At 37.7% G+C, this 13,923-nt stretch overlaps 1 protein-coding gene across 1 annotated transcript in view; it reads right to left on the reverse strand.

Annotated features, from left to right (window-relative positions):
• Window positions 1–13,923, reverse strand: part of PTPRN2 (protein tyrosine phosphatase receptor type N2) — a 652,986-nt gene that overhangs the window by 38,050 nt on the left and 601,013 nt on the right. The window contains exon 17 of the mRNA XM_069859311.1: window positions 9,164–9,241. Within this exon, the coding sequence (XP_069715412.1) occupies window positions 9,164–9,241 (78 nt within the window). The remainder of the gene's footprint in view (window positions 1–9,163; window positions 9,242–13,923) is intronic.

Raw genomic sequence — 13,923 nt, forward strand, 5'->3', positions numbered from 1 at the left:
TGCTGTATGCATCATTCTCAAAACATTTCTTAGACAAGAAAAAAAATTCCTTTCAATTTATTGCAAATTAAAGGCTGAATCCTGCAACCCAGAGATGAGCAGCCTGTTTGACATCCACAGGATGCCCTGTTGATGAAATCTACCACGTGTAGAGACTTCATGCTGTGGTTATCTGGCATGCCAGTCCCATACAAAGGGCTTCCTCATTGCAATGAATTATATTTAATATGAATTACTTGCAAAGGAGCACAGATTCAAACAAGGAGAAAAATCAAGTCACAAGTAGGAGAAACGGTGCCACAACATTGCCACAAATCTGATAAAGAGCCACTTTTTGAAAACTTGTACTTTAAAATTTCCTTTTTCACTAGCTTGTAAGTAAAATGGTTAATACGAACTCCTTCCTTTTTTTCAGACCCTTCATCATTTTGAAGCTTCTTTTTATAATTAATGAACCACTCCATCCCCCTTCTTCACCCATTTTCTTCTTTATTTTAGTGACTGAGACATGACAAGGTATGTGGTCCAACCAGACACTCTTCTTTTGACAGGGACTGGTGGAGAAGTTTCTAAAATGTGACGATTTAGAAGTAGAAAATAGATGGGTTAATTACTTAAATTCAGCCTGTTCACTAAAAATAACAGGCTAATCACACCAGCTGTTTTCTGGAAGAGATCTCCAGCAAACTAAAGAATTCAGCTCTTCAGTGTTTTAGATTTCCCAAATAGTTCATAAATGCAACTGTTTGGAAAAGTAGACAAACAAGCAAACGAAGCCCAAATAATTTCTCATGATAAGCAGAACTCAGCATGAATAAACACAACTCCTAAAAGCAACAACAAAGCAAGGTAGTAAGCCTTCCTCTATAACATAATAGTCATCTCATTACATATCTCGAAAGTAATTAATGCAAATGTGTCTTCTTTCAAGTTCTCCACTGGAAATAGGAAACACTGTACTGAATGGAGACAGTCTAAAAATGGTATTTTCTGGAATATTTTAAAATCAAACTCCAGTGTTTTAATGGTTTAAAAAAAGGGTTGATCTTTTAACTAGGAAAAAAAAACCAACTCTAATTTGGAAATCTACATTTTTGTTGTCAACTAGAACTTCATAATATACACCAGTCAAAAAGCAACCTTTTTTTGTGAAACATTTTGGTTGAAAACAACCAAAACAACTACCATTTTACATGAAATGGGTCAAATCTGGCAAAGTCAGAATTGCCATTTCCAAAGTCATAGCTGTGCCAGACAGCTAAGCAAATCTGCAGGTTGAAAACTTAACAATCAGCAATCTTTAATGAATTAAAAAAATATTTGACCCTTGCAGTTGAAAACATGGCTTCAGAGAGGACCATATATAAATATGTGGTCATCTGGCTGGCTCTGTGTGCTATGTCCCTGCTATTACGGCAGCACTTGTTTGAAAGTCAATGGGAAAGGCAAAGTGAAGATGACTCAATACACTCCTAACTAAAATCTTATTATTAAATAATTTAAATGAGTGTTATTTAGCATTGCAGTGCTGACAAAGCCACGTTAAGATGGGGAAGTCCACCAAAATAGTCAGTAATTAGCTTTTCACTTTAGTATTGGAAAGGTGGAACCTAAAAAATAAATAAACAGACATTTTAAAAGGACTACTTCAAATACCTTCTCCAGCAGGAGACATAATTAGAAGTGAGCATAGTAAACTGAACATGAGACGACTGAACATGAGCCAGCAGTGTGCCCAGGTGGCCAAGAAGGCCAATGACATCTTGGCTTGTATCAGAAACAGCGTGACCAGCAGGTCCAGGGAGGTTATTCTCCCTCTGTACTCGGCACTGGTGAGACCGCTCCTCGAATCCTGTGTTCAGTTCTGGGCCCCTCACCGCAAGAAGGATGTTGAGGCTCTGGAGCGAGTCCAGAGAAGAGCAACGAAGCTGGTGAAGGGGCTGGAGAACAGGCCTTATGAGGAGCGGCTGAGAGAGCTGGGGTTGTTTAGCCTGGAGAAGAGGAGGTTGAGGGGAGACCTCATTGCTCTCTACAACTACCTGAAAGGACGTTGTAGAGAGGAGGGTGCTGGCCTCTTCTCCCAAGTGACAGGGGACAGGACAAGAGGGAATGGCCTCAAGCTCCACCAGGGGAGGTTTAGGCTGGACATTAGGAAAAAATTCTTCACAGAAAGGGTCATTGGTCCCTGTCTGAGGCTGCCCAGGGAGGTGGTTGAGTCACCTTCCCTGGAGGTGTTTAAGGCACAGGTGGACGAGGTGCTAAGGGGCATGGTTTAGTGTTTGATAGGAACAGTTGGACTCGCAGATCTGGTGGGTCTCTTCCAACCTGGTTATTCTATGATTCTATGATTCTAAACGCACACCTCTTTCCTGAACGCCTGTGGAATTCCTAATGCTATATTTATTTCACATTGCTTCACAAGTTACTGGAGCTCTAGGGGCTACTGTTCTGTGCCTATCTCTCCCTCGCTGTTTTTCTTTTATTAAATTAAAATATGCATATTTTACACATTGAATTGCTTTGTGTCGCTTTTCATCTGCTCTTCTTTCTGAAGGTGAGAACTGATTAGACATGCAGGAAGTCCCATTCCAGGAAAGGAAAATAAAACTTGGGAATCAAATTTGCTTGAAAGCACTGTGTTCTACACAGAACCAACTGCAGAAAAATAATTTAGTCTGTAAATTAATTTCAGCACCCACAAAACATGCCAAACCAGGAGCACAGAAACCAGCAGTTAGAGCAGAGAACAGTTTGGTACTGTTGTTCCTAAACAGCCCATGGGCTTGCAACACCAATTTTTCAGGGAGACTCATTGAGCTACAGGGACATGGTCTCCTGCCCACAGGGATTTGCCCTTGGAGATCACCGATGGCTAATGCTTTTTACACAGGAAGCAATCAACTGACAGTATTTATATTTCTTTTGTCGAATCCCAAAACTGTAAGATAAAAGCAAGTATTGCCAAGCAGATACACAAATATTCAACATGTTCTCAAGACCACAATTCAGGAGTTGGGTTCTTAACATGCTGGTATGATCTGAGAGGGAAACAACAGTCAGTTCTTGAACTGAAGCTGGTGATAGTCTGCCAGTTCCTCATCCTGTGTCTGACTCAGTGCCGCTCATGAGTGGTCTCTGCTCTGTCATCCCTGCCAGACTAGAGTCCTCTAGGGACTAAGGCATCTAGCCTAAGCTACAGATCTATTCAGGCAAAACCCAGGAAATTTTCTGGTCCAGAGTACCAATGTCGACTGTATTTAATCTTATGACTTACTGCTGTAGGTGCTCTGAACTTAATTGAATGTCTGCGAAATGAGGAAAATAATATTTCTCTACTCCTTCCACAGAAGTTACATAACATTTGTACACTTATTAATTATGTTGGTCATGGAGAAAGGACATCAAAGAAAGAAAACAAATACTTACATAAAAATACATCACATATGATTTGATTTTCTAAGACAATTAAGAAGCATATTGGTATATTGGCTCAAGCCACTTGACAACAGTTGTCCGATCCTTCCCTCTATTTTACCTAATATGGTAAAATAAAAAAAAATCCAAAACCCCAGAAAGTGTCCTTCCCTCGAAGAAGAGGGGAGGGGAAATAAGGGCAAATGTGGGTAGATTTATGAAAGGAAGGCATAATGAGGGGTGTTTTCCAGAGGGAAAAATTATAGCCTCCTACAGAAATCTCCATTTGGAGATGACAAACCTTAGCAGAAATGCAATTTATAAAACTGGCATAATTAGGAACAGTTTTTCACTGCAAGGACAGCTAGTTCTAAATATCCTAACTCCTAGAAAAGTTTCTTGCATATTATCATCCCTTGCTTCTTAGAATGCTTTGCAAGTTGAGACATGTACTTCATGTCAAACGCTTCATGGAATTATAACCCAGCACATACAGAAAATAATAAAATTTTATGCCTCCAGAATTATTCGCAACATGGAACTCCTGCTGCGAAAACTTGTTATAGATCAGAAATGTTCTACATCCTTTTTCTTTTGAATTATGTTCAAAGAGATGTTGAATTTTAATAGCATTATGTGAAAGAGCTGAGTGAAATCTCACTGAAGCTGCTGGACAAAATCATCACCTTTCATACATGATAAATGTAAGAAACAAGCAAGCTCTTTTATGGAGCCTGATAACCGAAATTACAGAAGTTATCATCAAAAACAAGAGAAATGTGAAACATATGGACCCATGAGTTTCTCTAGAAACTGGTATGCTTAATGCAGGGAGAGGAGCATTAATCAAGGCAAGATGATTAATCCAGATAAGCAGCAAAAATATGTAAAAGTAATAAAGAAACCTCAAGCACAGCTTGACAAAGTAGCGTGACTGTGGTAGAACAAAAGCTGAAAGAAAGGTTGGGGGTAAAACACCGGGTGAATGAGGTTTAGAAAAAAGAAGTTATTGCCTGTTATTTGATTCTGCCCTTGTTCAAGGAAATAAAAATCTGTACTTTCTTCATAAATAAAATAGAACTATTTCAAAGCAAACCCTTATCCTGAGGATGAATTCTTTTTCCAGCTGAGAAGAAAACAACCCACAGACCTGGCAAATTGTTTAACTAGTCAGGTAAAAATGGATTAGTACCATGTGAGGAGAGGCATCCAGTTTTCAAGAAATGGAATCATGAGGTGGAATTCCCACTGAATCAAAATAGAATCAATGAAGGAGATATCTCTCGGAAATAGTAATTGGTAAAAAGAGATGAAAACAAGACCAGATGAAATTAAAAGAAGATTTAAATCAGCTGGAGGCTTTTCAAAATTAATTAAAGTAGTAGCTGGAAAATTTCCAGAGCAGTCTAAGAGATGACATGCAGGCAAAGATGAAATCTCTGCTTGAGCTGCAAACACTGAGTATCCAGGCAGATTAGGAAGCCCTGTGGCAAAACAGATCAATGACGTGACTGACAACACAACTCCTGCAGGCTAGAAAGTTTTCAAAGAAAAGGGTAAACCAGGAAAGTTGGAACTAAGTTGGTACATGCTGATTTAGAGGAGCTATGCCAAGAACATAAAGAGCTGGACAAGTAAACCAAAGGGACACAGACAACTTTAGAAGTCTGATGCCAAGAAGTGGTCCCATGCCATTAGAAAATCCAAATTAAGACTCTTGCCTTTTAAATCATAATTATTTTTACAACATATACACATTTGAAAATGATCAACATCAGGAGTTAGGACTATACCCAGCTCAAAGACTGCATCCTTGGAAGAAAAAATTCCACTTCTCTCAGGTCAACATGAAAACCCAAATGAATAGAAAGATGTACAGAAAATGCTGAGCCTAATGGCCAACTCTAGTGGCTTGAGTTAGATGGTACTGAAGAACAAAACACACTCTTCTTCCTCACCTTACCAAAGGGACATAATCTTCCAAGAAGTAGTCACTAGCGAGACGACTGAAACTGCTCCCTCTCCAGTTCCATAGGGGTACTAGACACGGATCTGCTCACTAGTAGTAAGAATGCAAAACAAGATGAGCCTGGACAAAGCATCATCAAAGCTTTGTCTGGTTTGGGAAAGAGAAGACACTGAGCTGACTGTGATCTTTGTTCAGATCTAGGCAAACTGACAACAGTAAACGAGGATTTAATTGCTAAGTATCTTAATAGCACCTGCACAAATCTACTGGGCACTGGATCAAGACAACAGGTCTTAGAGGGGCCTGCCAATAAAACTAGGAAAAATGATTATCCAAATCTAAATCATCTGTTTGGTCTTAAATAAGAGATAATGCATGTGACCACATCATCATGTGGGTAACAGACATGAAGAGCAACAGACACTAAAGAGCACTGTTAGAGCTCAAGAACTGGGTTCCTTTTGGAAGAAACTTCCTTCAAATGCATCTGTAGCTTTCTCTCTCAACAACAGGCATTCAATCCATTGGATCATTGAAAAGCTGGTCTAAATTAAAAATTACTAAGTAAGTACTGTGACACTCTACAAATCCATTCCTAGTGGACCACACTGCTTGATAATGTAGATAGGTTGCCCAGGGAAGTTGTGGATGCCTCATCCCCGGAGGTGTTCAAGGTCAGAGTGGATGGGGCCTTGGGCAGCCAGATCTAGTGGGAGGTGTCCCTGCCCATGGCAGGAGGGTTGGAACTAGATGATCTTTAAGGTCGCTTACAACCGAAACTATTCTATGACTCTATATAGTCACTGATGGGTAGAAGAATCTAAAGCAAGTTTAAGGGAAATTAAGTTTAGAAACTGTATCTCTGGAATTTGAGCATGAAATCTAGACAGTCAGGAAAAATCAGGAGCAGTTTGGATTTCATTATGGGTATCAGCTGTGTTGTAAATGCCAAGAAAGCTGTCTTACCCTTTCAAGTAAAACAAATGACTTGTATACAAGTGTTTTTTAGAAATCAGCTTGAAATGCCCACAGGGGCAGAAAAAAAATTAACAATTTCTTGCTGGGGTAGCTTTTCAACCAAGATAAAACAGAGTGGCTGATGCCCACCATGCAACTAGGCTTTTGGGAATCTTAGCAGCTAAGTCTTTGCGAAAGCAGGAAGCAATACATCTAGTAAATTGCCATAGTCGGTGATGCCAAGCTCCAAGAGTTTCTGTTGGACTTGCTAAAGCATGACATTGTGCATTTAGACAAGGAAGAGCAGAACAGTCCCAGGTCTCTCTGGAGTCAGTCACTCTTCTCTCTATGTCAGAAAACTGCTTCACTGAGCACACAAAAGGGGAAAAAAGCAATACCGCTCAGCAGCAGCTGGTATTAAGTGCAGGAGGGAGAGGGAGGAGAACCACTGAGAAAATGTATCAGGAATAAATAACTGAATCTTTAAATAACCCCTGGTGGCAGCACCATGGTTTGTATAAACTACAGAAAACTATATTCCTGAAACATCAAGAACTCTGTCCTGACTGGAGTTAACAGTCCATTTTCTATAACAAGTTCAGGTTTCCCTGCATTGAATTAAAATAGGTACTACAAGGCAAAAAACTGATGCAAACTTTGCTCCTGTATCTGGACATTAACCACAAGAGGCTCAAGCCATGTCTTTTGACTTGTACAGTGTACCTACTACATTTCAGCAGCAATGGACACAGTGTTCTTTAAGTTAATCTCTCCTGGCTTATTTATTACACCTAGTTGACACCCTGGGTGACATAAAAAGCCTGAGACAGGAACTGGTACATTGACATGTGGTCTACATTGACACGTAGGAAGTTTAGGTGTAAGAAAAGCAGGTGATGGACCATCAGACAAAGGTAGATTGCTCTGCTGAAGTGACAGACATCATCAAAATAAATGTAAGAAACAAACTTTTCTAATAGAAGAAATAATAAAAGAATATAAAATAAAAAATAGACACATGGCACACTTGACCAGAGCTGAACCACAGCTGCCAAATGGTTTCCATGGAGATGTATGCAACAAGTCTGGTGGGGAGATGGGAGTGAACTTTCACTGACAGGTGATTGGAAGGAGAAATAGCTAAAAAGAGTAGAAGGAAAGTGAAGGAAATTGAGGACTCTTCACTCACAAACAGGATGAAGAAATAAAGTCAAGGAAGCGACCTTTTGAATACAAAGTTGGAATGAAGAAGAATGGATCACAGAACAATGAAATAGCATTTCAGTTCTAGTCACTCTATGTCTGTGCAAACACTTTGCCTAACTGCTCAAATTAGAAAGGTAGAAGAACAAAATATATTGTTCATACTATGTTGGTATGACTAATTCTGATTTCTGTGTCAGCAGCTGTGCTTACACAAAGTTTTTTCTTTAAACGCCTCCTTTAAAAATGAGAATATATATTTTTTTCAATATGTAAAGGTGTTCTTGCAAGTAAAAATATATAAAATACAAACAAACAAATATGCAAAAATATGCAATTAAAAACCCTGGGCCTTGGGAATAATAAAATATTACTACAGAATAGCTAGCAAGGTATTTGATTATGCATGTTTAACTTAAGAGACACATTTTCAAGTATCATGCCTGATATAAGAAATCCACTCACCAAAGGAAAAAAGATGCTGAAGACAAAATATCACAAGTTACTTGAAAATTTGAGCAGCTCAGCTGACATCAAGCATAAAGAATTTACTCTGGACTTCTAAAAACTAGACCCAAAATATCTGAAACTGAGCACCAGGCACCCAAAATCAAACTTTTTGAAAACTGGATCTTAGTTACTCATCAGAGACAGCAGGAAATTGTGACATGAGAAGTGTCTTTAATAGGGATCAGTTTATGCTTTCTAATCACAGACAAGTGATGCAGATGAAGATAGAAGATGATTTCAACTGGTGCAAACTGCTAAAACATAATGGCACTTCTGAAATTTTAATGTAGACATTCTTTATCTTCAGAACAAAAGCTTCTAAATTCATAATGCAAACCAAAAAATAAGAACATATGTTTGTGTTGACAATGAGTCCCAGTCGACCTCTTCCCCAAACAGCTCCAGTAAGCTTTCAGGCACACTTTTACACTTACAAAGGAATATGCAATGCAGCACATCCATCACACAATCGCACACACCTAGCCTGACAGTGTGTGTATGTCCAAATCTGAGAGCCACATGAGCACATAAAAAAACCTGCATGCTTGTGTTTGTGCATTAATAACTACTGCCTCTAGCCCCAGTCCCGCAAAAGATTATGCACCTGTGTAACTTTATGCAGCAGGTCTTAACTCAACCATATGCAATGGGGAAAATGCATAAGAATAAGCATTTTGGGGAACTGGGGCATGAATGAAGTAGGTTCTAATGGAAAAATTCACAGCACTTACTTTTAGGTCCTTTTTGTTCTGAAGAATCACAATGAATTCTGGCTACACTCTTAAGAAGGTCAAGACCTCTGAAAATCATCCAGTCCTTGGCAGCAGTTTAATTATGGAGACCTGGGTTGAAGTTTGCCTCTAAAATGTGAACACTTTCACCTGAGTTTTTCAATGTAATATCCAGATCAACTATTTCTAAGCAGGGTTTGCCATATACATAAATGTTCTTAATATCCACACACTAGATCTTTAAAGATGATTGAACTAAGGTCTTTCCATCTATTGTAACTCAAGCAGAAGAGATTTTTATACACCTTACATTTCTAGAAGCATGTGAAAACATGTGATCTGTAACATAAATTCATTTTGGAAACCAAGCTTAACGTACCTGCCAGAAGTCAGCAACAGTAGCAGGGAGAGGGCCCTGGGTGGCAATATATGCTGGGTTTCGGGGATCATGGTCCATCTGGAATAAGGAGAGAGAATACAGTCTGTTTTTATTTAAAAGCAAATCCCTTGATGTTTTAGAGAGAGAAAGTACACGAGGGCAGACACAAGGGACTTCCCAAAGGACTGTCATGTCCCTTTATCCTTTATTGGTAAGCACAGAATTTTATTTCTATTTATAAGCTCAGAGGAGAACTTTTTCCACAAAAGACCGATGCTACCAGATGAATATTGGCACACATGATAAGCAATGTACTGTGTCCCCAATATGCAGCCTAAGATCATTTGTGGTGGTTGACAAAAGCATTTATTTGAGATTAGTATTCATGGCTTCATAGCAACCTAGGAGTCATTTGAAACGTTTTTCTACACAGAGTTTTAAGAATGCTCCATGAATCTAAAAATGTTCTCCATTTCCACAAGGGCAAATGCAACTAAAAACCAGCAAAAATAGGGAACAAACTCAGTTTCTGGCTTTTTCTGGTTAGCTGATTTATCTAAATGCATGGATTTGGCCTCAATGGAGAAAGTTCTGCTTAAAGACCTTAATTATTACATTTAATTCAAGGAGCAGAAAATTCACTGAGCAGAAAAAATAAAGAATCTAAGAAACAAAGCCATCAAGAGTAAATAGGATTAGTGTGTTACAATGAATGTTTTTGAACTGATGGGTGGCTTCCTTGGTTCTAAATCTTAGGACCTATTCTGCTGAAAAAGTAGATCTGCTGATGGGATTAAAAAACAAACAAACTCATTCTAACCCTGGACTGGGCCAGACAAAACTTTGAACATAAAGAAAAGAGACCCCGTTCAGCTCTCAGATGTATGGGTGTGACTCAGTCACACTGAAGTCAGTGAGAGTTAACTTATACCCATGTAGCTGATGGCACAATTTGTCTTGATGCACAATTCTGTTCTATAAGTAAACATCTGTATAAGACTGAATGTGAGTCACATTTATATTAACAGGCATCTACTGAATTTATTCATAGCCTATCAAAAATTTCCATGATGGTACATGTCAGCGTAAAAGAAGGCACCTCATAATTATGTGCAACATAAAAGAAGGAACAACCATAGAAGAACAGATGTAAGTTATTCTAAAAGAACAACAATATGATGAGTGTTGCAAAACAGAAGAGATCTCTTTCATGTTTTTAATTTTCGGATGTATAATTAAGCTGGAATTAATATTAAAATTCTCCATGACAACACAACACAGGTAGAATGAAGTTTATGAATCCATTTAGACTAAAAGGTAACTTCTAATTCACCACCTATAGTTCTAAAATCCCTGACCAGTATGTTTATAATACCTTAACTTCATTCTGAGCTTCATTGAGATGCTTCTCTTATCAGCAAATATCTCTTCGCAAAATAAAATTGCTCACAACAAATTTCAACCTCCCTTTCTCTGCCTTTTGACAAAAGCAATTCTGATAGCAGGACATTACTACTGTGGGTATTTTGAGATCAGGGAAAAACTAGCTTTCTTCAGAAAGCAGCAGTAGCAAAAAAAAATGTTATGAACCATGTTAAAATTGTTTTTCTAAGAATTCAGACACTGAACTAAAACGAGTTGAAAACAACAGCAAATGGGACCAAGCAAAGTCACACAAAAAGTTGGTTTTGGTTTTTTTTTCCATTATGATTGAAATAATTTCTGTTGTTTTATTTTGAATCTCACAGAGATCTATGGGATTTAATTATGTGCTTAGATGCTTTCCTATGCTGCAAACTAAAAATCGTAGCTTAGAAAATCTGATCTGCACTGTGGAGGACTTGCTACTCCCAGCAGAAACTGTTGTAGGCTGCATCTACTTGAAAATGATGTCACTTGTCTAACAGCCCAGAGCCTGACTTGGAAATGTAACCGACAGTGAATGCACCAAACTTTAGAAAAACAATAATTTACTTTAAATTTCTTCTTAAGCTAAATTCTTTTGTATGTAGACATGCCAGAAAACAAAGGCAGAAGAAATCAAGGATGATGCAAATAGCGCTGTCATGGGGGAAATACTTCTCAGCATTCAGATGATAAATCAGGAATAGGCCAGTCTTGGCATTTCAGCATTAATCAACCACTGTCACAAAGGTGCTGTTGGAACGTGGCAAACATTACAATAAGCACAGAGTAGTGAAGTGTATCAGCAGTTTAACAATAATTCAAAAGACAATTACAATTATTACATTCCAAGCACATTGTGTTGCACAGAAACAATTATGAGCAGAAACTCTTCTTGCTTGGAATAAATAGGAGATGGTGGAAAGCCCTATCATACTATTAAATGATCTTTAACCGAACAAAAGTAAGAGCAAGGACTAAACTAATTAAATGCAATTCCTATTTTCAGCAATTTTCTATTATACGTACTGTTATAAAGGCCCCATATTTCAAGAAAAGTGTAAAAAATCACTATTCTGGTCACACTTGATTTAACGTGAGTAGGTGACTGCAAGGGACAGTTCTTGAATGTTTTTGTTATGTTCTTGTTTTTATTCTCTCAAGGTCACCAAGAACACCAAGAGCATCTTAATCTATCAAACTTAACAAAAGTTTGAATAAAGAAAGAAAGTCAGTAGTGGTTTTTAAACTAACTAATCAAGGATTAAAGTAGAAGTTTGGTTTTTTTTTTATGTCACTAGTCATTATCTTCTTTCAAGGATCCCTCAGATTCCTTACTTCACAAAAATAAAACAGAGAGCGTATTCTCCAGAGAAGACTACAGAACAGCAGGCTCTGTACTAAGTATTTAAACAAAAATTGACTGTTTGCTAACATTTTACATTGGAACAACCTTCAGAAATCACCCTAATAGTAATTGTTCAAAAAGAACAAGATTTTTCACTCTATATCCCCATCAAAGCACGAAGTTTACAAGGCTTACATCAGAACTGGATCGAACAGCCACTTTTGAAAAGAAAAAGCTGCAATTATCACAACTGTCCTGCTATGGTGGAATTCTAATTTTCTGCTGCAGTACAACAAAGGCAAGTCTGGTGATAAAGTTTCAATTTTGTTTTCCATGATTTTGTATTAGAGAAAGAAGGGGATCAAGGATTACTATAACTGACCATTCAATTGACTGTGGTGATTTTTGTCACTACCACTGTCAAAAGCAAATGGAAATGAAGAGGAGGAGCATTCAGATTTACCGTTAGAAAAGAAATCACAGAATCACAGAACTGTTTAGGTTGGAAAAGACCTTTAAGAACATCGAGTCCAACCATAAACCTAACACTTTCGAGTCCACTGCTAAACCATGTCCCCAAGTGCCATGTCTACATGTCTTTTAAATTCCTCCAGGGAGGACGACTCAACCACTTCCCTGGGCAGCCTGTTCCAAATACTGCAGAAAACTTCAGTGACATGACATGTGTTTCTACAGGGCTTTGTAAAAGAAGTTGACGTACACTATCTTAAAGTAGGAAAGTATATAATGAACACAGCATCACAATCAGGTGCATCTTTGTTAATTTAATATCAGACAATTCCGTCTTTGCTTTGCTGGAAAATAAAAGCTATTCTTTTAGTTTTTCCTGCAAAAGCTATACTACCTTATCCTAGAACTTTGTAAGGTTTCCCTGAAGAACTCTGAATTTTGTTGAATTTTTAGATAGAGATTGCACTGCTGCATGATTTCACTGATAATGCTGATGAAATACAGCTAAATCAATACATTCTGGGAGAAAATCCTCAAATTTATTGTATTTGAACTTAAAAGTGGTACGTATGGATTCTTTTTTAATAGTCTTCTAAAACTGCACATGGTAGTAAAATGTCAATAGGCATCAATGACCATTTTGAAATCTCATGTAAATGATACACCAATATATTCTTGCCCTTCAGGTTTCCCCCGAGCTTGTCAGATTCTTACTATCCACACAGAAAGAAGATGGGTGAGATGTGATCTCAGTCGCACCATTTTTACCTTGATCTAAATACTCGAGTCCAGCTGTAATATTCCTGAAACCATATGAGATCAGAACTAGATCGAGTGTAGACTAAAGATGATGTAAACTGATGTAAATATGATGCAAATATGATGTTGAACTCTGATTAACACCTTAGAATTTGTATGGATTCATGCTACCGTGTAGTTTCCAGGTTTACTGTGTTTGTAATTCCAATAAAATCTACTTTTATGCATGCATTTATTACACAGAGTACAGACAGTCTCTAAAAGTAAAAAAGAATATTTGTTTTTGTAAAAGAAAGCATATCCAGCAAATGTAGATGAACTTTGTAATCACATTCATCTCACAATTAAAATGAAAAAGGTAGACTAGTCCTCATCTTCATGTTTGAATTAAAATTTAAAACAATTTTTAAATCCTTCCTTTAAAACCCCTAATGGAATGAAAGAAGTAAATCTGATTGTGAATGCCATTATGAATTTCAGAGTCTGTTCCTGATGATGAAATTTGTACGCTGTGTTTGAACAAACTGTCATGCTAATGACATTCCTCAGTCTGGTGTCTTCAATAATAAGCAAACTGAGTTTTTAAATGTTGTTGATGGGATTTTTTTCTCTCTCAGACACCCTATGAGGAAAAACAGAATTCCCATTTACTTTCATGACCTCTGATTTAAAAGCAAAGATTGCACATTATTTACTACTGGATGATTTTCCTGAAATTTAATGAGGACTAAGTACAAATATGACAGATGTAATTATCACAGTTTTATTCTGCACAGTC

This window comes from Phaenicophaeus curvirostris, chromosome 6 (assembly GCF_032191515.1).
Source record: "Phaenicophaeus curvirostris isolate KB17595 chromosome 6, BPBGC_Pcur_1.0, whole genome shotgun sequence".
Lineage (NCBI taxonomy): Eukaryota > Metazoa > Chordata > Aves > Cuculiformes > Cuculidae > Phaenicophaeus > Phaenicophaeus curvirostris.